Raw genomic sequence first — 26,917 nt, forward strand, 5'->3', positions numbered from 1 at the left:
GGTCATAGCCAGAGCTGATTGGTGTCTAGAAGGACCCTGTTGTCCATGGAGCAGACAAGAGATCCTCCAGGGACTAAGGGCAGGGAGTCACTCAGACTCTGGTGTCCTGTCCCTGGAAGAGGGGCCTGGGTTGGGTGGTGTCACTGGTCTGAGAGCAGAGCTGGAGTCTGGACACGTGAGGAGCCTGCAGGGGAGCCGATGGGCAGATGAGGGCTCAGGAGAGGCCAGCCAGGTGGCGCAGGGCTGGCAGGTACAAGGGGAACTTGGAGGCATGGGCTCTGGGGTCGAGGTTAGGCCCAGTACCCCCTCGGGAGCCCAGTCGTGCTCCCCTGGGTGGGAGAGGTGCTGGGTTAGGAGTGAGGGAGCTGCCGTCCTCAGGGCAGTGGGTGGGCTGGGCCACGGCTTGAGCAAAAGAAGGTGGCCACGCAGCTATGGTCCTTTTTCCCACACGGATTTATTGTTGGTGATGACGCACATGAGGTGCCGACTACGGACAAGACAGACAGACGTTGACGACACCGTTATCTACGCAGAGTACTCAAGGCGCCTCGGAAGGAGAGGGTAAACCCGATGCCTTGTGGCCACAGCTGCCAACAGCCTGCAGCCCACAAACTCGTGTCCCCAGTGGTAAGGTCGTCAGCCCCTCGAACCACGGTGCCCTTGCAGGGGACGGCCTCACAGCGGTGCTCACGCTGTGACCGCTCAGTGCCCAGGGCCCGGAGCCCGAGTGCCTTCCGACTGCTGGCAGCCCCTTCCCGTCAGGGTGGCGCCAGCACGGGGGGAGTGGCGTGGCCTCCGTCCTCACTTGGTCCTGCGAATATTCTCATAAACAGAAACGGAAACATCAGCAAACAGATCTTCAGGAGCCAACCCTGTGTTCTGAGAATTAGTTTTGATTCACAGGTAAGTATGATTTTGAAAGCCTTTCCTACATGAACAGCACTGATACAGACGGGACGCGTGCCCGAGGGAACTAGTCCCGGTGGGGTCTTCCTCCCCAGGTCCCGGGTCTCCGGGCTGCGTGCTGGGGCGCTCTGCACACCAGGGCCCACCTGGTGGGCACGCGGCCCTTCCTCCCGTAGCGGGGCGTCCGTGGTGAGGTGGCCATGCCTGACCACTGTGGGCAGCAGCTCACCTGTGTCCCCAGGTTGTATTTCTGTCAGCTAGGAGGAAGTACAGAGCGTCCTCTCACACAGCCCAGGAACCCGGGCAGGCTCTGAGCACACGGGGTGTGGGGCGTGGGGACACATGGTGGCCTCCACTTTATTGCCTTTTGTGGCTTCCCCAGTGCACCTTCTGTACGATTAAGCAAAATATGATGCTTGGCTTTTTTAGTTCGAGCAAAATAAAATACCCGGGAAGCCAGGAGCACTGGGCTCAGCATCGACAATTACTGCTCTTGTCCTCAACTCAGGGATGACAGCGGGGCTGGGAGGCGGGGGCAGGAGGGAGCTGGCTCGGCACAAACGGAACACAGACAGACGGTTTCTACCGACAGGAACGGGCACCGATCTACGGGAAGTGGTCACGGCGACACAGCACAGACGGCCAGTCCTCTCCACTGGCGGAGGGGCGTGAGAAGCCAGGAGGCAGAGCTTCCGCGTGGTTCTGGGGGAGCAGGAGTCAGGCCGTCGGAGCCCCTTGCCTTTTCCTTGAAGCTTGGGTTCCCTTGCCCGCCGGCGTGTCTCCCACGGTGGGGCGGCCATCCTGGGCCTCCTCCGCCCTCTACACCATGAGCCAGTGACGAAGCTACAGAGGAAACAGGGTTTATTCAGAAGTGAAGGGGGGGGCCACTTGGTTACAGGCGGCTCTTGGCTCCAACCCGCCAGGTTCTGGCCACTCTGGGGCACCAGGGCCCGTGTTAGCCTTCCACAAATACGCCCCGTGCATACAGGCTTATACAGAATATTAGAAATAAACAGCCTTTGCGAATAATAATATATGATAAGCCATATGTAAATATATATGGATAAACCTGCTGGCCAAGTGCAGGGAGCGCAGTTGCAGTGAGGGCCGCTATGGGAATCAGTAGCCCCAGTGGCCGCTGGGGCACGTGTCACATCAGTAGCTGGGCAGACAGACCCTGGCCAGGTGGGCTGGCGATGCCCTGGGGCCCTTGTGCCACCACCCTGGGGCCTCTGGGTCCTGTCCCAGTGAAATGCTGTACCCTGCACTCCCATCCTGCCTCGCATGACCCCCAAGGAGCTCAGGGCAGGCCTCGTTCACCACTCGGGGAGGCCAAGATCGACAAGAGTGGGTATTTAGTTCTCCAGCAAATGTCACTGCCTGTTATTATGCAGCTGTTATTTCAGCCTGTTTTTGAGCACAAGCCATTCGATCACGCTAAGTGGCAGGAACCATGTCTTTAAACGCTTCAAAATGAGTGCATGCAGGGCTTGCTTGTGACACAGCCACACCAGGGGTGGGGAGATGCGGCATCGACCACTGGAGGGACAGGGCTCCCTGCCAGGTCTCCAGCCCTGGCCACGACACAGGCTGCCAGGCAGGTTCCCTTGGGCCGGAGCAGGACAGGTAGCTCCAACCCCGCACAGCCGTGTAGGGCGCACGGTGGGAGGGTGCTAGGGGGCCAGAGCCCTGAGCTCCACAGGCACGCCCCCCTTCAGACCGATCTACTTTTCAGGAATACAGAAGTATCTAAAGAGGCAAGGAAACTACATGGTGCAGAGGGCCAGTGAAAGATCCAAACTAGACCAGCATCGTGTTTGCTTCAGGGTTGGGTACCAAGAGGCACTGGCAGGTGCACGTAAGTTACTATCAATGTGAAATTCCTGTGTGGAAGTTCATGGAGTTTGGTTATTTAGACAGATAACCCAAAGTAGCTGTGTGGACTGATAAGAGGTGCTGTACAACTGTGCCCAAGTCACACGGTTTACAGAGCTTCTCAGAGTGAGAACCAGAGGACGGGGCAAGTGTCACACACCAGAGCCCCAAGAGGAGCAGGGAAGAGGCTACGGTGGAGGGTGTGGCTGCAATGTTCCCAGAACAGACAAAAACCACGGACCTGCAGACCCTGGACACATACGATGTCTCAGTGCGGCAGCAAAGGGAGTGCCGAGAACTCATGGCCTCAAGGTGCCGGAAGACGGCGGCTGTCCATCAAGAACTGCGTGCACACAGAAACCCGCTCATCAATCAGGGAAAAAGGAAGACATATACGGACACACAAGAGTGGGGAAGTTTGTCAAGGGGCCTCCTTAAAAGACAGGCCGAGGATTTTCCTTTTTTTAAGCAAGAAAATGATCCTCCAACAAAAGATGCATATGCCAGAAAGTAGGGTGGGAAAATAAATACTCAACATGCACATTAACCCAGGACAGTGTTTCTATACAAAATAGCAATAGTTATAATAATGTCTGATCTGTGGGCTAAAAAAAGGCAGAAATGGAGTATCGGGCACTAGGAACATAATTCTCAGGAGGAGAAGTTGTAAGTCCTTGTAATATTCAGGACGGCGGGTGCAATATCGTGTCAATTTGTGTACTTAAAGTGAGATGTGTACGTTACAATTTCAAAGACAGCTACTAAAGGAAAAAAGTATAGGGTGTATAAGTAAAGGATATGAATCTGTAAGTTCCAAACAGAGAGAAAACAATAGAAAAGGGGGAAAAAAGCAAATCCCCCAAAAAGGTAATAAAAGAGAAAAATAGAATAAAAAAATAGAATGGGGCAAACAGTTAAAAAGATCATAGAATCAAGCCTCGACTATCAATAATCACAACAAATGTAAATGGATTAATCTCTCCATCAGAGTAAAAGACTCCAGGTATATACCAGGTTTGCAAGAGACACCAATGCTTTGAGGTCATCGCAAAACTGAAAGGTAAAAGATTGCTGAAGATATTTCTGGCAGACTCAGGAGAAACCTATGCCCTGGACCTGGAGTGCTTTGGGAGCAGAACAACCACAAGGGAGGGAGGACGTGTGAAGTCCCGGGGGAGACGTGGCAATTCTGAACGTGCATTCACCGCAGAGAGCAGCCTTGGGATGTATAAAGCAAAAAACTGGTGGACCTATGGCAGTGGGCTGGAAGTGGACAAACACACTGCCAGGGTGGGATGGTCTGCAAATGTTCCCAGTTACCCTGCTCAAGCAGAGCTGAAGTCAGCGACATGGCACAAAGTCTGAATGGCCTGGTCACAGCGTGATGTGACAGATGGAAGGAGAAGTACATGCCAGGATGAGAGGACACACACGCACCCAAAGATGCATGTCACGTCTGCCAAGGCAGGTCGGCGGCTCAGCCACACGGAAGTCTTCACACACCCCCAAAAGCAGGTGGCGCGGTGCCATCAATGCAGACACGATCACAAAGACGCCAACAGGACATCCCCATAGACGTGAGGATTTGAAAGCAAACTTGTAACAACTCATGGGCCGACGAGATCACAACGAAAATTCAAATCCCTTCATGCCAGTGACAAGAAAGTGGCAGTGCTAAGTGTGGCAGATGTGCCCTGTGCACAGCCTGGAGGGGTTCTATTAGGAAAGAAGGGAGCTGGAGAATTAGGGACCTCAGGTCTCATTTAAGAAGTAGGCACACATGGAACCAGAAATGCAAGGGAGGGATGGCCCCAATCCTGCCACAGGCCTGATGTGGCCCCGCCTCTGCCACGGGAGCCCCCACCCCAACTGTCTGCAGCAGGCTGTGCCTCCCTCAGGTCGGGGGCCATCAGAGCACCTCCTGCACCCCCCCCCCCACCCGTGAGGGCAAGGCTCTGAGCTGTGTCACGCCTCCTTCTTCTCTCCCTCCCTCATGCAGGGTCTGCTCAGAGTCCACCTCGAGGGCCCCACCCCACCCTGTACCCCTCTGCTTCCTCTTTCTCCAGAGGTTTCTCATTCTGCCCACTGCCCGCCCCCCGTCGGTACAGGGGTCCTCAGAGGGCATGCAGGCATGCCTCAGCGTTTGCTCAGGGAATGAAGGCAGCCTCGTGGCTTGCAGAGCAGAGCGCAGAGGGGGCCAAGAGGGCCGGGGCCGGGGGCAGGCATAGGGCTTCTGCATTCTCACTGTTCTCACCGAGGGAGGCGGGGAAGCGGCACTCACCCTGAACTGGCGTACCTCCCCGCTGTCCACCAGCTCGCGCTCCTGCTCGGGTGTGATGGCATAGGCCAGTTTCTGGAAGACAGGAGAAGCCGTGGGTGCCAGCACGCATTCAGGGAGGTGCTTGGGCCCCTCCTGACATCCCGTCAGATGCTGGGGCTGACAGCCGGGCCTCCCAGGCCCTGGAGCAGAGTCCAGCCCACGTGAAAGGACACATTTCTGTGTCTGCGCGTGTGGGCTCTGAGTAAGGGTGGACAGCGTGCGCCCCCTGAGTCCTGAGGCCAGCAGACCCTACAATGAGGGCCAAAGTCCACCTGTGTCGGCTATTGAGGTGTTGTGTGGTTTGTGTTCAGTCTGACCCTTGGGGCTGCAGGCTCTGTCTCCCCCCATCTCCCAGAGGGGCCTAAGCTGGGCCCTGCAGGCAGTGAGGGGTGTGCGGGAGGGCGAGGGTCCCCACTGTGCGATGCCAGCCTCTGTCCTTCTCTCCCAAGAGGCCCTGGGACCCTGGCTGCCCCAGGCCTAACCCTACGGCTGAGGACCACTGTGTGCCGGGGGGGCCAAGTGGTCCCAGGAGGGCTCCTTGAGCCAGGCCGGGTGTGGCAGCAGGACCAGGCTGCCCACTGTTCCCAGGAATCGCTGTGGTATGCAGGCACACGGCGCGCTGGAGAACTCCCAGGGGCGGCTCTGAGCGAGCGTGAGCAGCGTTCCTTCTGGGCAGGCCTGGGTCCTTTGTTTCTTCTGGGAATCCCAGTGCCAGGAGGTGAAGGGGAGCCCCCCCATGACCAGTTCCCCCACCCAATTCCTTACAGGTGGCAGGAGCCTGATGGAGGGGCTGCAGGGCAAGCCCCACCACACAAAGGTTCTGCACATGGCTCCACCACCCGTTTAGCCGCCTAATGGCTTGCTGGCCCCGCTTACACCTCAGCCCCCCACCGCTGCCTTCCCACCGTCACCCTGCTCTGTCAAGCATGAGCACACGTGCATGTGTGAGGACACGCACGCAGGCAGACACACAGCCGTCTCCCCCCACATTTGCCCTGGCCAGTGCTCCAGCGTGGCCGCCACTGCGTCAACCCTCTCTGGAGGTCAGAAACAAAGGGGCAGCGACAGGCCTGGGATTGGACACCCACCCCCGGATCTTGCTGGGATCTCACGGCTGGGCCAGGGCAGGGTGAGGGGCCCGTGTGAGCACGCACCTCCCTCAGGGAGCCGGGCAGGCTGCAGAACTTGTAGGCTGCATAGATGGGCACCATGGACATGGATGATGTGGCGATGGCCCAGCCCAGCGCGTTGGCCCACTCTGGGAAGATGTAGGCCCCGTAGTGAGGGGGCCTGAAGGTCACGATGCTCACCACAACCACAAACTGAAATGGAGGGCAGAGGTGAGCGGCTCTGGGTGAGGCTGGGGGTTTCCCCTGGAGGGTCTCCCAGCCGCAGCCACATGGCGCTGGGGCCCAGGCTCCCCACACGGGGGTGCGCAGGACCTCACAGCCGGTCTTTGAAAGCCTCACATTACCGGGTCTGGGAGGCCCCAACATATGGAGGAGGGCAGGGTGCCCGCTGTCCAGCAAGCACACCTGACCGCCTCAGCACCCTGAGCACAGCGGGGAACATGCTGGAAGCAGGCCTCAGGTGCCTGGTGGGCGGTCGGCAGCTTCCGCTGGGTGCAGCTCAGCCCGGGCAGGAACTGCTGATCACGTCAGAACCAGGCCCCTGCTCCTCCCTCTGTGCCAGCCTCTGCCTCTGTCTCTCTCTGTCTCTGTCTCTCTCTGTCTCCCTCTGTGTCTCCATCTCTCACTAGCCTTGCGTTGGCCCAGAATGGCGTACGCCTCAACTCTGCAGGTCCAGACACGCCAGGGCCGGGGTGACACCCGTAGGGTGTGTGCTCAGACCTGGACACCCTGTGGGGCCCAGGGCCACGAGCAGACCAGCCAGGCTGCATGGGTCTCCACTGGCCGTGGAGCTTGGGAACTGGGGTGCCATCCTGATGAGGGGGGCCCCCGACCCCACCCCGGTGATAAAAGCTGGGGCCACCAGACTGTGTGGTGATGGGAGAGGCCAAGGGCAGGGCTGCTATGGAATCTGAGTCACTCCTGCCCTGGGGTTTGGTCCCTGTGTCCCCTCCCCGCTGGAGTCAGGTTCTAGGACCTTCCTTGAGGTGCCAGGGCTCCGGCCTCCCTCACCTGCAGATGCTGACATGGGAGCCGCCACCCACCACGTGACCGTGCCCTGGAGCCTGGGTCCAGAGGGTGGGGGCTGCCTTCAGGAGACCACAGAGGATTTTCAGGGATCGCAGGAGCCCCCTCCCCAGCCTTAGCAGTGTGGGCGGCCGCAGGGCCCATACCAGGAGGAAGCAGGGGCTGACGAACTTCCAGCACACCCTCCAGTAGAGGCTGGGCCGCTGCCCGGTCATCTGCTTGATGTCATCGCTGAACTGCCTCACGCCTGAGGTGCAAGGAGTGGAGCGGCCGGTCGGGATGGCACCCCGAGCCTCGGCCTGTGCCATTCCTGACCTCCCAGCAGCCTCGGCCCCGGGTCCCCCACATCCTGCGGGGGCACCCCCACTCCTGACCTCCCAGCAGCCTCGGCCCCGGGTCCCCCACATCCTGCAGGGGCACCCCCACTCCTGACCTCCCAGCAGCCTTGGCCCCGGGTCCCCCATGTCCTGCAGGGGTGCCCTCAGTCCTGACCTGGCAGCCTCAGCCTCGGGTCCCCCACATCTTACAGAGGCACCCTCACTCCTGACGTCCCAGAAGTCTCAACCCTGGGTCCCCCACATCCTGTGAGGCTGCCCCTACTCCTGACCTCCCAGCAGCCTTGGCCCTGGGTCCCCCACATCCTGCGGGGGCATCCCCACTCCTGACCTCCCAGCAGTCTCGACCCTGGGTCCTCCACATCCTGTGGGGGCACCCCCACTCCTGACCTCCCAGCAGCCTCGGCCCTGGGTCCCCCATGTCCTGCGGGAGCGTCCCCACTCCTGGTCTCCTGGCAGCCTTGGCCCCGGGTCCCCCACCTCCTGCAGGGGCGCCCCCACTCCTAACCTCCCGGCAGCCTCAGCCTTGGGTCCCCGTGCATATTCACTGTGGTGCCCACAAGTGACTTTTGCTCCTCAACCATCATGGTCAGCGAGGGACACGTGTTGGGCGCCCGCTGTTCCCCTTGCCCTCCCCCTGGCCTCTTCCTCCCTCAGGGCTTCCTCCCTGTCCTAGGCTCTCCCGCCCACCTCGGCCAGAACTACATTTTCCTTTAAAAAAATTGTGGTGGTGGGCAGCCCGGGTGGCTCAGCGGTTTAGCGCTGCCTTCAGCCCAGGGCATGATCCTGGAGTCCCGGGATCGAGTCCTGCGTCGGGCTCCCTGCATGGAGCCTGCTTCTCCCTCTGCCTGTGTCTCTGCCTCCCTCTCTCTCTCATGAACAAATACATAAAATCTTTAAAAAAATTGTGGTAAAATACCCATAACATAAACTTTACCACTTTAACCCTGTTTAAGTGTTGAGTTCGACATGAGTTCGCATCACTGGGCAGCACCACCACCACCTACGGCAGGGGCCACACCTTCCCATCTCCCCAGACTGCAGCTCTGCCCCCAACCCCTGGCCACTGTCACTCTCTGACCCCATGGACTCAAGCAGGGGCCTCACACAGGGGGATCCTATGGGATCTGTCCTGTCTCTCAGCACGATGTTCGCAAGGTTCACCCGCGCTGCGGCAGGTGTCACATGTCCTTCCTCTCAGGGCTGACAACATTCTAGTACATATTTACAATCTTTTTTAAGGAAAGCTATTTCTAGAAGCTGATAGAACGGACACTTTCCCTAGGAGATCTCAACAGTGACTTCTCCACCCTGAGTGTGGCCTGGCCTCTGCTCGTTCGACTCAGCTGGTCTGCTGAGCCTTGGGCAAATCTTGGGCATCAGGTTAGGGACGTGGCCGGAAGACCCCTCTGCACATGCCAACCCTGTCACCGGGACCCTGGATGCGGAGATGGTGCAGGGACAGTGGGATGAAGAAGGCTGAGCCCGAGGCTGGCCCCACGGCCCCTCTGGACTCGGCCCCACAAGCAGCCAGGGCACCCATGGTCCCCCAATGGCACTAGGCTATTGGCTCGCAGACCGACAGGGACCCTGGACATAGAGAGCCTGGCACGCTCTGATGCGCCTTATGAGAGACGCAGGGTGCGTGTCCCTTAGATGAGGGCAAGCGAATTGCGTTTGGGGAAGTGACGGGGACATGGTCTCCTGAGGCCCTGGGAAGCATGCGGTGGCCGGCATGGAGCCTGCGACCAAGGGACACATTTGGGGCATTCCTCTCTTTCCCTGCAGGGTCTCATTTGAGGCTGGGGGACAGAGCTCCATTCTGAATGATAAAGTCTTGATTCTAAGCGCCAATGTAATCATGGAGGTTGATAGTCCCCTTCTCTGTAGAACAGAAATGATGACAGAGAGCCGCTCCGGGAACACGGACCACTTCTTGGGTGCAGCCTCTCCCAGCCCACGGGCTCCATCGGGCCACGCTGTCCCCCGCTCTGCGGCAGGGGCCATGCCCCTGTGTGACACTGGGCCCGGGCAGACCTCTGGCTCGCTCCCGCCTCTGGGAAGCCCCCCATAGGGCCTCCAGCACCACAGCCCCCCTTACGGAGCAGCCGAGGGGTGGCTTGCCCAGGCCAGCGCGCTGGGAAAGGACAGGGCCTCTCCTGCTCGGGTGTCTGTCATGGTCATGATGCCCCAGGACACAGCTCAGGGGCCCACAGCCAGGGCGGCGCTCCCGGCCTCAGGGGCTCACAGAGCCAACAGCAGCCAGCAGCTGACCGGGCCCCCCCCACCTCAGGGCAGTGCGTGTCCGCCCGTGGTCCCCGACAGGGACAGGCTGGTGTCCCTGTGACTCAGCTTCCCCTTGGGTGATGGCAGAGACCTCACCTCCACCCGGGGTTAGCGCCCCCAAGTCCCTGCAAGCCTTTCTCTCTGTAACCAACTAGGATGTCCGCCCGGGGCAGTCAGGGGGCCACACAGAACACCTGTGACCCCAGCAAGGATGCTGGGGGGCCATCCAGGCCACCTTCCTGGCAGGTCCGGCTGAGCACCTGGGGGCCAAGCACCTGTCCTCCCTCGTGCTGTTGGTTTAAGCATCCTGGGGCTAACGTGCCTGTTCCCATGGTGGCTTTGTCAGGAAGGACGCAGTCTGGGGACAAAGTGCGAGGCCACCAGCCCGGCCGCTCACCATGCGGGCACCGCGGCCGGGTCCTCCACCTGCTGAGGCTCTCCGGCCGCGGACAGCACTCCATCCTTACCGTAGAACCAGGCCACCCCAATGGCCTCGATGAGCACCCCAAAGAGGATGGATGTGCCGGCCGCAAAGTGGTCCAGCAGCGTGAAGACATAGATGCCGCCCTGGAGGAGGAGAGCCCGCTGAGCGTGGGGTGCCCACTGTGGCCTCCACGCCCACAGAAGCCCGCAGGGCACTTTCCCAAAACACTCGGGGCCTGGGGCCACCTTCCTCCTGTGGAGTCCCACTGAGTCACTGAAATCCAAGCCACACGGCTTCTCAGGCTTCTCAGGGACGGGCCTTCTGGGCAGGAATGGGAAGCCTCGCCTCACCCCTCCTCTCCTTACAACTGCCCACCTCACTCACCTCTCCTCTCCTCACCTCACCTCAGTCTCCTCACCTCATCTCACTCTACTCTTGTCACCTCACCTCAATCTCCTTGCCTCTCTTCTCCTCTCCTCACTCCCCTCTTCTCCCCTCCCCTCCTCTCCTCATCTCAATTCTCCCAGGTGCAGTCAGACATGAAAGCTAGCAAATGCCAAACCTGGGAGTGGCCCTGCGGGAGGGGAACTGACCCGGGCCCCCGCCCCACAGACCCAACAGGCGGGAGCTGAGCCCTGAACACTTCCAGAGGGGCCGTCCAGGAGTACAGGAACCTGAGACCGGCTTGCACGCACCACAGCTCCCGCGTGACCATGGCTGCAGCACCTGCGAGCACACGGTCCCGTGACCGCGGCCGTTGCACCTCCCCATGCAGCGCCGCTGGTCATGCTTACATGTGGGCACGTGGCTCTCAGGCTCGTGGCTATGGGCCTGGCCCGCCGCCATCAAGCACGCTGCCCGACACCAAACACTAGCGAGACCTCGCAGGCAAAGCGAGCAGGGGTACATACGTTGGTGACACAGAAGAGCGAGAGGAGGAAGGTGGCCAGGACGATGAAGAGGGTGAAGAGCTCCCGGTGCCTATGCAGCAGCTGGAACTCGTCGATGAGCCCAGTGATCACCGACTCCATCCCACCCATCTGCAGCCAACAGACAGGGGTGCTGTGGGGCAGGCGCCTCTTACGTGACTTCAACCGGCCTACCCCTGGGGTGTGGACACGAGTGGGGGCCGCCAGCTCTGGGGTGCAGTCGTCATGATGGGTTGTCATCCAAACACCCGGGTCTCCTTGGAGACCCTGCCTGCCCTGCTCTGTCGAAACCACCTCCCCCGGGACGTGCTGTTCACGAGATTCATGCCCGCTGGATGTGCGGGCCAGGGCCGCAGTCACCCAGAGGGCGCTGGCCACACTGGCTGGGAGGTGACGGCCTGTGACCCACAGCCACAGCATGAGGGATTCGTGGTTCTCTGCACTTTCCAGGAAGCTCCAGGGGACAGGGTGGCCACTATGCATGGGGGCCCTGAGGTCTGGACAGGGTGGCCACCATGCATGGGGGCCCTGAGGTCTGGACAGGGTGGCCACCATCATGGGGGCCCTGAGGTCTAAGCTGCTGGTCCTGAGAAGACAGTAGGGACACAGAAGCCTGGGGAAGGTCAGCAGGCCCATCGGCCTCCCCAGCACACACGTGTGTACGCACTCACCCACATGCCCACATGCCCACGCACAGTGCCACACACAAGATATTCAGCAGGCCAGATGTGGGCTGCAGCTGGAGCTTTTGCTGGCTTGGCCTGCAGCTGTGTCCATCCCTCCTGGGGGCGACGGGGTCAAGGAAGGGACCGGCCCTGGCTCTGGGTGGCCCTTGGCCCATTCCCTGTACCGCCCTCCTATTGCTGGCCTGTGTGCGCCAGGGTCTCTGGTGACTCGGGCGGAGGGCAAAGTGAGAGAAGGGTGACTTGGCCCCACACTCCACCCACGCAGGGTCTCATGCAGCCATGGGACCCCTCCCTCCCACCATATGGGGCTCGCTGCAGGCACGGGAAGTCTGGGGACCCTGCAGGGGCCTTGGGGCTTGCGCGCCCTAGGAGGGCAGTGAGGGAGCCCGCCTGTGGTGGGCAGGGCCCCTCCCGGTGCGCGGGGCACTGAGGTCACTCACGGCGCTGTCGATCCCCAGGGTGAGCAGCATGATGAAGAAAATCACGGCCCAGGCCGAGGACAGCGGGAGCGTGGCCAGCGCCTCGGGGTAGATGATGAAGATCAGCCCGGGCCCTGGAAGCAGACCCTCCTGTCGCCACAGACTTGCAGCCTCCTGCCTCCCTGCCCACGCAGGCTGACATGGCGGGCAGGTGACAAGACCCCATCACCTTCTTCCCCGTCACCCCCAAAGAGGCCTCTCTCCTGGGAACTCAGTGGCCACCTGGCCCAGGACTCCAGGAAGGGGAACCCTGAAATCCAGAGACCCGCCCCTTACTCTTCCAGGTCCCCCTGGGCTGCGGGGGCTACGAGGGGACGTGGGGGTGGAAGCCACCTAGGCAAGGTGGGAGGGACTCTTGCAGCCTGTCCTCTGGCCCCAACGACCTCGGTCAGGCCTCCTGCTCAGCTTTCCTGTGCACGTCACAGACACACGCACACATGCTCACACACACACACACGCTCACACACCCACATATGCATGCTCGAGTGCATCATGCTCACAGTGCATCACGCTCACACATGCTCATATGCACACGCACACATTCATGCTCACATGCACACATGCTCACATGCATGCTCGAGAACATCACACTCATCACAGGGCATGCACACTCACATACATGCTCATACACACATGCTTGTGCACACTCACACTTGCACATGCATGCTCACACACGCTCACACATGCACGCATGCTCATGCACACACACACACACTCTCATCCTGTGGTGTATTGAGGAACATGTGAATATTTTCCCGTGCCGATGAATTACCCCGTGTACGATCTTTGAAAACCACGTAAGGAACATGGAAATACTACAGCTCAGCCAATGCTTGAAAGGGGCAGGTTTGTCACACAGGAGCTCCCCGGGGATCATTCCCTTTTGGGACATCCCAGGGGTGGGGCTGCCGTATGCGGGACACACATGCTGGGGGAAAGTCCTACTCCCTCACCACTGTGGGGGCTGCGGGCTCGGACAGGCAGGGAAGCACGGTGGGAATGGTGCAGGACTCAAGCAGACTCGCTGCAGTTTGCTCTTGATGATCCCAAAGTCAAAGTATTCCCACAGGAAACTAATTATTTTCATGGTCACTTATAAAAAAGCTGGGCCTGCTGAACCACGGCTTCCCGAGCCTTCCACAGATGCAGCTTCCCAAGTCTCTCAGTCCTCAGGGGGCTGTGGCAGGGAGGCCATAGCCAGGGTGCCCCAGGGTCCTCTCGGGGCCCGTGCTCTGGGCTCTCTGCAATTCCTGCCCCATGCAAGGGGTTCAGTCCCCCATCAGGAGTGAGGGGCACCCCATGTGAGGTGCTCCAAAGCCTAAATGACACGAGACATAGGCCCAGGAGGAGGGGGGTCAGCTTGGTTGGACATGACGTCAGTACCTTTGCCTTTCAGTTCCGTACCTGAGTTAACATTTCACCCTGTTTTCTTGAGAATTAGAGCTATAAATGACATTTACTTTGCTAGTCACGGAAATGCATAGAACACACCCTCTCTACTTCCAGGGGTTAATAGAGGTTTTTGTAAGCTATTGCTATTTATCATAAAAAAAGGGCAAAAGCATGAGAAATGCATAAATGCAGCAGTGAGTAAATTTCACTGTTCTGTATTTATTTGCTTTATGCTCCTGTTCTGCCTTTATTGGATTTTTTCCTGGACTTCGGAAGCACACCCGCCCAGCCCCTGCTTTCCCCACCTGTCCTGGGGGCTGGACCTCTGCTTCCTGTCAAGGTGGGGTCCCAGGGCTCAATGCCACAAGAATCAGATGAGATGGCAGCTCAGGGTTGCGGGCACAGTTGGGGTGGCCTCTGTTCCCCTCCCTGAATGCCTATCCCTGCCCCACTCAAGAGTCAAAAGACTTAGGAGGAGGTATGTTAGTGACACCCACTCCGGCTTTCCTGGGCCTGAGGGGCAGCCCCAGGAGAAGTGAATGGGGGTGTCTGGCCTGCAGGGGAAGAGTCCTCCCTACTCAGCCCAGAACAATCTGACAGTAGGTGAGGAGTTGCAGAGGTCTCAGGAGACCCTGGTGTCCTGGGGGGACCCCAAGGCATGGCTTCCCACCCAGTCACTAGGACGGAGCACCCCTGCAAATGGCCAGGGGCCTGAAGCCACCCAAAGGGCCCCTTCTGCCCTCACCCCTGCACCTGCTGGGGCCCAGCCTGCTCCTGGGTCACGGGTGCCTACTCCCACCACCTGCATCCTGGTGCGCAGACACCCGGTGTTCACTGCTGCCTGGGCAAGTGGGTTGGGAACAAGGATCTCCATGGTTCCTGTGTGCCCAAGACTTCGTGATTTCTCTGATTAGTACCCAAATCCCACCTTGATATGTCTGACCACCACGTTTTGGAGGAAGAAGCTTTGGGACTGACCAACTGCTCATGTCCCAAACTCCTGAGCTTCTCCTCAGCCTTGCTCTCCCGCCCTGCCGTCTGTGTCACTGAGAACAGCTCAGGGCTCCCACCCCCGGGCTGCATGGCCCCCACCCCAGTGTGATCGAAGACAAGGCATGCCCAGGGACAGGGACCAGACCTAGGTCCTGCAGCCCCGGGGCCTCTGCTGGTGGCCAGTGGCACAGGAGCTAAGTGTGCTGGGCGTGTTGCTGCCACGAGGACTGTCCTTCCATGGGTTCTCTGCCCTGGAACACCTGCAACCTTGGTGACCTGGACCCAGGGCCCGAGCATCTCCCTCCCACCATTTGGGGTAAACCACTAGAGGAGCGGGCGGCCAGGGCTGTGGAGCAGGCGGAGCTGTGGGGATGCCGCCTGCCCTAGGGGGACTCACCGTCCTTGGCCACGTCCCCAATGGGCACACTGTGCTTCTGTGCCATGTACCCCAGGAAGGAGAAGACCACAAAGCCGGAGGAGAAGCTTGTCAGGGAGTTGACGGAGGTGGTGATAACCGCGTCTCTGGGGAACAAGACACACGTCCCAGCTATGCCTGGAGCGGTAGCAATTTCTTGCCTTTGTTGTAAGGCACCGTGTCTGGGGGCAGGCGCGTTTTGGAGGACACGTTCCCAGAAGGCCACCGCCAGCCCCTCCGGTGGGCTGGTACCCAGGGTGGCAGGTACCACTCAGCTGAGTGGCTCTGGGAGTGTCCACATTGACCGACCGCGCGCGTGTGTCTGGGAACCGAGAGGCTTCTGCCCTCACGGCTCAGTGAGAAGGTGGGACAGTCCCTACCTGCAATGTTGGGGCTCTGGGAGGGGGGGCAAACGGAAGCCTGCGGGGTCGCACCTGTGTTGGCGGGGCCTCTAGATGCCTCTGGAGGAGCTGCCTGAAATGTAGTTCTGAGGGGCAGATCTGCTGGGGCCCCAATGCTCTGCTTCTGTTTGTTCCCAGTATGGGAGAGTCAGAACTCCTGCTCTGGGGACCCCACTCAGAAGCTAGGCATTCAGAGGGCCGTGGGAAAGGGGAGTGGGGGAGCAGGGGTCAGGTCAGCCCATCCGGGTGCCAGTGTGGGAGGGCGTTTGCAGAGCACCCAGACCTGGGGCCCCGGGGGCAGCAGGGGCAGAGGGGGCAGGGGCTGTACACCCTCAGGTACGGCCACTTTGCTGTGCACACTGTCCTTGTATTTTTACTGCATTTTCTGTCTTCCTGATGTGAAGAAAGGAAACAGAAACCCAGAAGGGTCAGGGAAAGCAGGTCCCAGGTGAATTTGGTAGATCTGAGGTCTAGCATGGAGCTGCAGGTCACTGAGGTCCTCTCCAGGCTGGTGGCAGTAGTGCATCCCCCCTCAGGGCTGTAGGCACATGGTGCTGCCACTTTGCTGCTGCGCTGGAGCCAGGTCCCCTGAGCAGCTCTGCACCAGGTCCTGGCCTCTGGCTTCCTTGGTGTAGGGGGAAGGTGGAGGCGGCCAGGCCCTGGGCACGGGGGTGAGGAGCCAGTTGGAACCTGGCAGGGGATGGAGGAGGGGCAGAGGCCAGGTCTCCAAGGGGACTCTGGGGGGTACCAAACACCTTCACGTGTTCCAGTACTTTCCCTAAAGCAAGAACCAACATGGCCTGTAGCTTCTCTGGCCCCGAGGCCCTGCGAGCACAGCGTATTCCCCTACTGGGTGTCTGGGAACACGTTATTTTCAGAAGTCAGTGATTGAGCAGCCCCGTGATGGGGACAGGCGCACGGGACTTACCTGTAGCAGTTGTTGGTGAATTTATTGTAGCTGGAGAAGGCAATTAGCACCCCAAACCCAACGCCCAGAGAGAAGCACACCTGGGTGGCAGCATCTATCCACACCTGCGTGGAGCCAGAGAAGAGAGGTGGTTGTGGGATGTGCACTGAGCCCAGGAGACCTGGCGGCCCAGGGCCACGGAGGGCTCCACGGAACCAGTCATCAACATCGTCATCAACGAGCCAGTGGCATCGACAATGTGATCAGTGGCAAAGGCTGTCTCGGGGGATAAACCCACCATGTCACCGGCCTGAGAGCTCGCCACTGGGAAGAGCTGCTTTATTTGGAATTTCCCTTGGAATGTCCGTACCGCTCTGCACACAGCCAGACATGTAGTTAATGTATTAAGATGCTGTGACGTGGACACCACGGTCAGACATGCCCACTGATGTTTGCTTTACGTCTTGCCCGTGGCATTTGAAGCCAGGGGCACAGGGTGCACACACCACCACCCACCCCGGTGGACAGGCCGTGGAGCCTGGACATGGAGTGTGCTCACCTGACGCAGCACAGGTGGCGCTGGGTGGCACACACAAGGGCCAAGCGAAAGCCTGTGGCTGGTAATTGGACCAATAAGGTATCTGAAAGTCCAACACAACTGTTCATGTCAGGGTGGCGTGGAGACCACGTGGGGATGTGGGCACCACATTGCCCTCCACGGCCTTGGGTGCGGGCAGGTGAAAGGCAGCTGACCCCACCCTGGGGGAGTCACCCAGGAGGCCCTCGTCTGCTATCTGAGGGGTATGGGGGCTGTCCCTGAGTGTCCAGGCGGCCCCTAATGTGGGCCTGTGGGTGAGGACCCTCAGGCAGTGATATAGAGCTCAGCTGGGAACACAGGGTGGCCCCCAAAGGAGCTGGACAGCATAAGCAGAGAAGGCTGGAGCCTCAGCCACCCGCCCACGCTCCAGGACCTGCTCCAGGACGCGCTCTAGGACCTGCAGGGCCTCTGTTGGTGGGGCAGCAGGCCCAGAGCCTGGGGATCACCCTGGTGTTCGCGGTGGTGTGTGCAGGCTGCTGCCAGGGTGTGGCATGAGGCCTGGAGTAGCTGAGAGGCCCGTGGGCCAAGGGGCCCCACTCTGCTGTCTCCTGTCCCCTAGTGCTGGTCATCAGTTAGTGTGCTTGGCCAGGCCGCTGCAGGCAGGAGCCCTTGCCACAGGGAGAGTTCTCGCCTCCTGCTCAGTCCATCCTAGAGGGTGGGGCAGTGGCTCAGGGGTGGGCCAGGGACCCAGGTGGGCTAACGTGGAACTGCCTGCCTTTCCTTCACCACCTGACCTCTCCTCTCCTGCTGGAACGGGGGCTCCCCCAGGATGGGACTCTGTCTGCCCCGGCTTGCAGCTGGCCACCCCACTGAGCCACCCCAAGAGCTGCAGATGAAAGAACAAGGGTCTGGATGCCATCTAAGGATGCTGATCCCTAAGGAGGAGCCCTTTGTGCAGAGGGGGATCCGGAAATGGATCTCCAGGATGCAGGGCTGGCTTTGTGTCTGAGCCATGCTGGGTTCAGAGTATCAGGGACACAGGAAGGGATGATCCCCTTTTTTCAGTCTGCTTGCTGAGCAGGCCCCTGTGTAGAACCTCTGATCCTGACCTGCCCTGGACCCATGAGGATTCTGGCCAGGCCTCCTGCCAGGTGGCTCTGGATTAAGCCCCAGGGGATGGGTCAGGGTCAAGCCTGGGCTAGTGCTAGGGAGCCTGTGACTTGATCAGGGCCAGGTCCTGTGGGGATCTGGGGGACCGGCTCCGATTGCCAAGCCCCAGAGAAGGAGGCCCAGGGTCATTTGATCTCTGAGTGTGGCCACAAGAGCTTGGGGGGGGCGGGCAGGAGTATGGGCAGCACTTGGGCCAGGAGGAGCCCTGGGCGGACATCCCAGGATGATCACCAAGCCAGGGAGGCTCTGTCCCTGCCCTATCCAGAGGAGGCCTGGAGGAGCTGATGCAAAGGTCAGCCAGGACCCCACAGCAGAACCAGGAATGGCTTCACCCTCTGAACTGGGGACCACATGGACCTGTCCCTTTAGGACCTCAGGTACACCAGAGCTCGGGGGTTATAGGCCTACTCTGTCCTGGTCTATGTCCCCTCTTAGTCCTGAGTGGAGAGGGTAGTTGGAGAGGCCAGAACACATTGATTTGTCCAAGATATTCATCATCTATCTATCACCCATTGACTATGTGTCCATCAAACACCTATCTATCCATCATCTATCCATCCACCCACCCATCCATCATCCATCCATTTTCTATCTATCCATCCATCTAGCATCTACCCATCCACTTATCATCTATCTATGTACCTATCATCTTCCACCTTCTATCATCTAATTTCTGACAACCTCTCGTTTCTGTCATTTATTCTCTGCTTCACACATGAGCATCTTTCTACACACAACAACACATGTCTGGCTTCCTCCTGTGCACTACCTGGTTTTCCTGCCCAACGCACTAGCTTCCTTCCGTTGTCCTCATGTTATTTTCTTCGATTTCTTCATCGTGGCTTCCTGGCCTCAGATACCCACAGCATCTGCTCCTGGAAGCACACCCGTGGCTCCCTATTGGCTTTCCACCACATGGACACTCTCCATCTTCCCTCACTTGTGCAGAGCATGCGTCTGCTGCTCTCATGGCCTTACTGCCTGTGCTTGTGTGGGCTCCCCAGCAGCCTGCCCCGCGCCATGCTCCCTGCCCTCTCTGACCGGTGCCTCCCGCTGCTGCTGCAGCTTCACACCCTCGCTCTGCTGCTCCTCCACTTCCTGGGGGCTTCCTGGGGGCTAGGAGGCACACCTGCCTCCCCTCCTACCTGTTCTTTCCATTCCCACCTCAGGGCTGTGCCTTTCTGCATCCCTGGTGAGCACCACACCTGACTCTCACTACTAATACCTAGCAGCATTGGGTAGCAATCCTCCAAACAGCCCCCTGTCCCCAGCTTCACGCCCCCACACCCCAGCTATCCTTCCCGCTATGCCTCTTGGCTCTGCCACAGTGTGGCCACTGGGGTCCCCACCATCTGCCAAAATCTAGTGCACATGAATTCTCAATGATCTCCTGAGAATGCTCCCTTTTCCTTCATCCTCACCACCTGGCCAATGGCCAGGCCAATGGCCACTCCCATTTCTGGGCTCATCTGGCCAATGGCCACTCCCATATCTGGGCTCATTTCCCTAAAATGCTGCTGCCCCTTCTCTCTCCCCCTCTTGGGAGGCCTGTCTGTCCCATGGCCTCACCGAGCTCCCTCTCTTCAGAATGATTGCTCTCTTTGTTGAAGAAATGTGCAGCCCAGCTGCAGACTTCGTTTCAATGTGATGTGATTTAGATTTGTCCCTTGTGCCGTGGGCACTGTGAGTGTTTTCCCAACAAGGTTCGGCTCCCTGAGGAGCGGGCCTTGGTTCATGCAACCATGATGAACACGGAGCCAGAGCCCAGGGCTGCATCCCAAGTGAGTGGCCACACTTCCTGGCACAGACTGGGCAGCCCGTTGGTGCTTATCTGAGGAACCTGAGAACATTCCTTCAGGAAGTGGGATGGGCCGGGGGGGAAGATGCCAAGTGGAAGCAGCCTTCTATTTCTGCAGAGGTTGAGCCCGTGGTCTGCTCCCCTGACTTTCTTATTTGGTCCACTCAGCTGCCTTCTGTGTGCATATATCTCCCTGGTCAATCAGGGGGTGCATGCTGCTGGGTGTGGTCAGGTGTGCCGCTGGCCTTGCGGAGCCCTGCATGCAGCAGAGCAACCCAAACCTGCCGGGTTTACAGAGTAAGGTAAGAAATTCCAGCCCAGCTGCTGCCTTTGGGGTCCCCAGCCCCAGAACACAGGAGGCCCACAGCACGCAGCCTGCCAGAGCAGGTGGGCATCAGGGCCTCGAGTGAAGAGCATACTCACAGAAGACTCGCAGAGCCGATGGAAGTCTACACTCAGGTATGCTCTGATGCCATCGACGGCCCCAGGGAGAGTGATTCCTCGCAGAAGCAGGGCAAAGAGGACCACGTACGGCATGGTGGCTGTGATCCACACAACCTGGGAGAGGACGGCGTCACCAGGCATCACCACTGGCAGGGTGGCCGCGGGGTCACCCTGGTCGGTGGCTGTGGCTGGGAAGCCCATAATCCCAAACATTCATGGGATGCCAGCTCAGCCAAGGCTCCCTGCAGTGGGCGGTTAATGCCCTCTACCCTGTGACTTCCCCAGGGATTAAAATGGACAGACAACTTGGCAAAGAAGGGGTGTTCTGCAGTGGGCAGGGGTGGCTGAGTTTCTGATGCATGAGATGCAGTGAATTTGCACTGGTTGTGCAGAGGCACACCTAGGGGGTGTGTAAAAGGTGGATTCTGGGCTGGGAGGTGGGGGGCGGGAACCTATCCTTCCTGAGAGGCTCTGGGGTGGTGGCACTTCACTACACACACAGCATATGACAGGCACGTTTTGGTCAAATTGCTTTGGGCGCCCAGATAATAACAGTATTTTCATAAGGAAAAAACAATTTATGTTGTGCTTGTGTTCATGCTGGAAATACCCTGCTATGAGTGTCCTCCCCTTGGCACTATTTGTTAACCACAGCACCCCCGTCTGCTCCCTGACATGCCGCAGCCCCCCATCTGCTCCCCGCCACCCCCCGCAGCCCCCGTCCGCTCCCCTACCCACTGCAGCCCTCCGTCCGCTCCCCTACCCACCGCAGTGCCCGTCTGCTCCCCAAGCATAACCATGTGTCCACTCTCCAGCTGGCAGTGGCTGCAGCCTCACCTTCCCAGAAGTCTTCACTCCCTTCCACAAGCTAAAGTAGAGCAGGATGATGACCAGCACCAGGCAGGAGGTGAGCTGCCACCGGGGGGGACCCAAGTCATCGATGCCGCGGCTCTCATGGAGGTGCAGCACGCCGCGCCTGGAGAGGGCGGGAGAGGTGCGTCCTTCAGCGGTGCTGCCCTCCTCCCCCCAGAACTGCAACCAGAAAGAGACCCTCCGTCCCCCACCTCGGCCTGGCCGAAAGCACCTGGCCTGGTGGGACCAGAGAGCCCCGGTGAGAAGGGTCAGGCCCCGCAGCCTAGCTAAAACGCAGGGCAGCCCGGCCCTGACCTCTGTCCCTTGGCACCTCTGATTTCTGGAGCCGGGGAGAGGAACAGGCACTTTGGAAACCAGGGGGAAGGCACTAGTGACATGGTGCCCCCAAGGGGTGGGCTGGGGCCCTCTGCAGGGGTGAGGCTGAGCAGACTCAGAGCACTAGAACAGGACAGGCAGACGGCCGCGCTGTTCTCCGAGGGGAGCGGCCCACGGCATCTGCTCACGCAGCTCCAGAGCCTCGAAGAGGATCTGCAGGTAACAGACACAGGAAGACTCTGCTCTGCGCTCCTGCCAGACCCAGTCTTGTGGAGGGAATCCGTCAGAAGGGCAGAACACGACGCCGTGAAGAGAGGACGGGACTTATGGCCCCTGGAGCTCTCCCTGGGCACCACATTCCCTAGATCCCCTGACCTCCTGTGGAGTCCCGGGCACCTCCCTGCACGGTACCCCCTAGATCCCCTGACCTCCTGCAGGGTCTCGGGCACCTCCCTGCACCTTACCCCATAGATCCTCTGACCTCCTGCGGGGTCCCGGGTGCCTCCCTGCATGGTACCCCCTAGATCCCCTGACCTCCTACAGGAAAGGTGGCAGCACCATCATGTTTGCTGTACACCTGCTGCCTCACCTTCATGGTTGGGATTTGGAATCACAGCTGACGCCATGTTATGCTGCTGCTTCACGAGGTGGAGGGGCCCATTGTGAAAGGAGCCATCACTGCCCAGATCTGCTGAGGTCCCAAGAAAATAATCCTGACACCCACAGCAGAAAGCTGCAGACGCTGGGGCTTCCCACCAGCTCCAGGCATCACAGGACCATGTTGGAGGGATTCAGGTTGTCAGACTCCAGAATCACAGTCTCGTAGCAGGGGAGGTGGTGATGGGCACCACCAGAGCCCAGCTCAGCACTCCCAGCTCGCACAGCACCGTCCAAACTCACATCAACTTTTCTCCTTTCTGGAGCACAGGCCACCCCTTAAAGTGATGGGAGCCCCCCACACTCAACACACACACGTGGTCTGCTGCACCCACAGTGTGAGGTATGGGAGATGGAACCCCTGTGGCAGGAGAGGAGGAGGCCACTTCTGGGACAGTGCTTCTGGGACAGTGGCTGTGCCCTGCCTGTCCTCCCTGGGCTTGTCCACCCCTGGACCTGTCCTCCCATGGTGTGTTCTCACTGGACCTGTCCTCCCTGGGCCCGGTCTTCCCTCAGGCCTGTCCTCCCATGGCCTGTTCTCACTGGATCTGTTCTCCCTGGGGCTGGTCTTCCCCCAGGCCTGTCTTCTCTGGGCCTGTCCTCCCCAGGCCTGTCCCCCCATAGCATGTTCTCACTGGGTCTGTCCTCCCTGGGCCTGTCCACCCTGGGGCCTGTCCTCCCTGGGGCCTGTCCTCCCCAGGGCTTGAGCTTCCTGGGCCTGTCCTCCCTTGCACCTCCTCTGGAAGTACAATTTCCCAGCGCCTCCCAGCCTGGGTCTGTGTTGGCTGCCCCTCACCCCCCCATGTCCTAGTCCCTAAGTCTTAAACCCAGAACTTCTGTGCACTAACAGGATATGTGGGGTGACGCGTGAGTGCGACCACACAGCCAGAGGCCCAGTCACACCTTGGCCTCCTTGCAAGTCCTCCTACATGTGCAGGGCTGCACACCTCGGCCTGCTGGCTGATGGCCCTGTAACCACTCACTCCCTTGCCCGGAAGGAGCCCCGGGGCCCACAGGCCTGTGGAGCCTCCCACACGGAGGGGGCGGCTTAGAAGAGAGCACATGGCTCCTCCACACCACACACTGTTTCCGCTTGTAAATCGCTTATGGAATTAGCACATCGGTACTGGTTCAATTCCCTTCCCCGAGATTAAAAACTCTTCTTGTTCTGAAGTCATTTGAAATCTCTCAGACAATTAGGGGACCGGACCTGCAGGGTGCCATGGGCCTGGGGCCAGGAGCCAGCAGCACAGGCAGCCTCAGGGTCAGGGCGGGAAGGACATGGCCCAGGGGCGGGTGCGCGGCCTGGGGGGCCGATGAAGGGCGTCTGGGTAGGCCGTGTGGGGCTGACACGCAGAAAGGTCTGGAGCCGGAAGCAGCCAGGAGGACCAGGCCATGAAAGCCTGCGCGGCCAGCAGCTGTGGGGAAGGTACAACGTGTCCACATTTAGCTGGATTCCTTCCTCAGGTTGAATTTGTGGTGGGTCACGGATGTGGACACCAGCAGAGCACTGAGGTGTGCCAGGCACGCGCAGGCTCCATGAACCCTGCCTCCCCCATCCCCACGGCAGCCCCTTACCGGGTCCCATCACGTGGGACCCAGACAGCCCCGCTCAACCCATCCTCTGTCTGGGGCGCTGGTGTCTAGAGAAAGGAGCTGAGGGGTCTGCGCGCTGGCCCAGAGGGAACAACGTCACAGCCAGAGGGGACAAAGGATCCCACACGGCTGTTTCCAGACAGGATGGAGGCGATGCGGGCCTGGCCCCCTGAGAGAAGGGAAGGGGTGAGATGTGCCCATCAATGCCCCAGCACCCTGCCCGGCGGCACCCCCGAGGGCAGGCTCAAGCGAACGTACCGTGGGGGTGCTCAGGCCAGCTGGGGTATGGGGAAGGACCTGCCCAGGTGCCCACTGACGTGCAGGGCAGCCCTAGGGGTTAGTGGCTGAGAGGTGCCCAGAGCTCAGCTGGGGCTGGGGTCGCTGAGCTCCTGCTGGCCAGAGCAGGGGACGTGCAGGCCACACGGGGAGCTCGGGGGGTCTGGAAGAGGGGTGAACTGTTCCTGAAGCAAAGACCCCCCGGGATCACATCAACACAGCTTAATAATGCGCTTCAGCTCCCCACCAGGACAAAGGTCACGTTCCTTAAAGGAAGACAACAAAATCTAATACGCATGAATGTGAAACTCATGAAGCCTCGTGTGTAATAAGAAAATTACTAGACACAACAAGAAACCGTGGCGCATAACCAGGAGAGATCCTGCCAATGGATCCCTCCCACACCATACAAACATTAACTCAAAGTGGGTCAAGGACTTAACCGTAAGAGCCAAAGTTATAGATTCACGGAAGAAACAGTAGGGGTTGAGCCTTGTGACCCTGGGTTTGGTAATGGGTTTTCCAATATGACAAGCCACACAGGTAAACTGACTTCATCAAAATAAAAAACCTTTCGTGCATCAAAGGACATGACAACAGAGTAAACGGGTAACTCACAGAATGAGAGAAAACATTCACAAATCATGTATCAGGTACGAGATTACTATCCAGAATACATAAAGATTTAAAACTCCACAAGAAAAAAAATCCAAACAACTCAATTTAAAGACGGTCAACGTGGAGGTAGATCAAACTAGGAAGTTTCTCACGGTGAAGGAAGCCACCCACAAAATGAAAAGTCAACCTGGAGTGGGACAAAATATTTGCAAATCATATATTTTACAAGAGGTTAATACCCAAAATGTATACAGAACACATACAACTGAAGAGCAAACCACAAACCATATGTTAAAAAAAAAAGGTAGGTCTGAACAGACATGTCTCCAAAGAAGACACACAGATGGCAACAGACACGGGAAGATGTTCACCATCACCCATTGAAACCATGATGAATGGTGGTCAGGACGGCTGTTATAAATAAGTCAAGAAATATCAGGTGCTGGCAACAAGGCAGAGACAAGAGCCCTCATGTATTGCTGGGGGGAATTCAAGCTGGTGCAGCCTCCATGGGAAACAGTGTGGGAGCTCCTTAAAAAATTAAAAAATAGAGCTACCCTATGACCCACCAATCTCACTTCTAGGTATTTATTTGAAGAGAATGAAAACACTAACGCAAAAATACATCTGCACCTCTATGTTCATCACAGCATTATTTACAATAGCCAAGACATCAAAACAACCCAAGTAAAAACAAAAAAACAAAACAAAACAGGGGATCCCTGAGTGGCGCAGCGGTTTGGCGCCTGCCTTTGGCCCAGGGTGCGATCCTGGAGACCCAGGATCGAATCCCACATCAGGCTCCCGGTGCACGGAGCCTGCTTCTCCCTCTGCCTATGTCTCTGCCTCTCTCTCTCTCTCTGTGACTATCATAATTAAATAATAAAAAAAAAATTTAAAAACCAAAACAACCCAAGTGTCCACTGATGGATGAACCAAATATGGGCCCTGCATATGGTGGGATATTGTTCAGCCTTACGAGGAAGGAGACTGACCCCTCTCCGGAGCGGTTGGACCTTGAGGATGTCGTGCAGAGTGAGATGAGCCATGCTGGATGGTTCCTCTTATATACGGTCCCCAGAGTTGTCAAAGTCACAGAGATGGGAGTAGGACAGTGAGCGCCAGGGGCTGGGGGAGGCAGAGAGGGAGTCAGTGTTTCATGGGGACAGAGTTTCAGTTTGGGAGGATAGGAAAGTCCTGGAGATGGAGGATGGTGATGGCTGCACAGCGTGGCACATATGCTTAATGCCACTGAACACAGACTTAAAAATGGTCGAAATGATGTATTTTATGTATAGTTTACCACCATTTAAAGAAATCCCCCTAAAAGGAGGCAAAATATGTTTCAGGAAAGCTAAAGCAGAGAAAACTCATTGCCAGCAAGTCTACGCTGTAAGACATGTTAAAGGAAATTCTCCAGATGGAAGGAAATGAAGCCAAAATGGAAATCTGGATCCAGAGAAATCTGGATCCACAGAAGGAAGGGCACCAGAAACAGCAAATACGCAGGTAAATACAGAAGTTAGTTTTTCCATTTCACATTTATTTAAAATGTAATTGCCTGTTTCAAGCAAGGATGGGAACAACATACCGTGGAGTTTATAACACACAGGAGAAGCAAAACCCAGGACGACGGGGACAGGAGGGGAGATGGGAGCGTGTGGCTGACAGGCTCCTAAGCCATGTGCGAAGTCTACAATGTCATCTGATGGTAGACAAGGAATTAATGATGGAAACCCTATAAATATCCACAAAAATGAAAACAGAGCTTATTAGCCAACAGCATAGCTAAAACGGAAGCCTGAAGATCAGTCAGCTCAAAAGACGGGATTAGTAGAGGGAACAAGAAAGAGACAAGACCATGGAAAAGATCAAGAAGAAAGACTTAAGCCCAACCACAGGGATAATCATTGAACGGAAACCCCAATGACAAGATGGAGATTGTTACACTGAATAAAAAAGCGAGGACCAGATCTATGCTGCCTACAAGAAACATACTCTCAATGTGACACGTAAGGGTCATAGATACCAGGATGGAAAAGGTACCAATGCAAAGACTGCCCACCGCAAGGTGAGGCTGGTCACCGTGCTGCTGGACGCAGCTACTTCATGATGGGGAATGCGACCA

The 26,917-nt window shown here is 58.3% G+C and overlaps 1 protein-coding gene across 1 annotated transcript in view; it reads right to left on the reverse strand.

The window, feature by feature from the left end:
* Window positions 1-435: 435 nt before the first annotated feature.
* The window catches only part of SLC6A3 (solute carrier family 6 member 3), a 37,546-nt gene continuing 11,064 nt past the window's right edge, over window positions 436-26,917 (reverse strand). The window contains exons 5-15 of the mRNA XM_072752673.1: window positions 21,292-21,430; window positions 20,434-20,568; window positions 16,526-16,629; window positions 15,179-15,303; window positions 12,358-12,470; window positions 11,214-11,342; window positions 10,346-10,445; window positions 7,404-7,504; window positions 6,256-6,423; window positions 5,063-5,134; window positions 436-1,749 (exon numbers count right to left, since the gene is read on the reverse strand). Of these exons, the coding sequence (XP_072608774.1) occupies window positions 1,726-1,749; window positions 5,063-5,134; window positions 6,256-6,423; window positions 7,404-7,504; window positions 10,346-10,445; window positions 11,214-11,342; window positions 12,358-12,470; window positions 15,179-15,303; window positions 16,526-16,629; window positions 20,434-20,568; window positions 21,292-21,430 (1,210 nt within the window). The 3' untranslated portion in view covers window positions 436-1,725. The remainder of the gene's footprint in view (window positions 1,750-5,062; window positions 5,135-6,255; window positions 6,424-7,403; window positions 7,505-10,345; window positions 10,446-11,213; window positions 11,343-12,357; window positions 12,471-15,178; window positions 15,304-16,525; window positions 16,630-20,433; window positions 20,569-21,291; window positions 21,431-26,917) is intronic.

This window comes from Vulpes vulpes, chromosome 3, assembly GCF_048418805.1.
Source record: "Vulpes vulpes isolate BD-2025 chromosome 3, VulVul3, whole genome shotgun sequence".
Classification (NCBI taxonomy): domain Eukaryota; kingdom Metazoa; phylum Chordata; class Mammalia; order Carnivora; family Canidae; genus Vulpes; species Vulpes vulpes.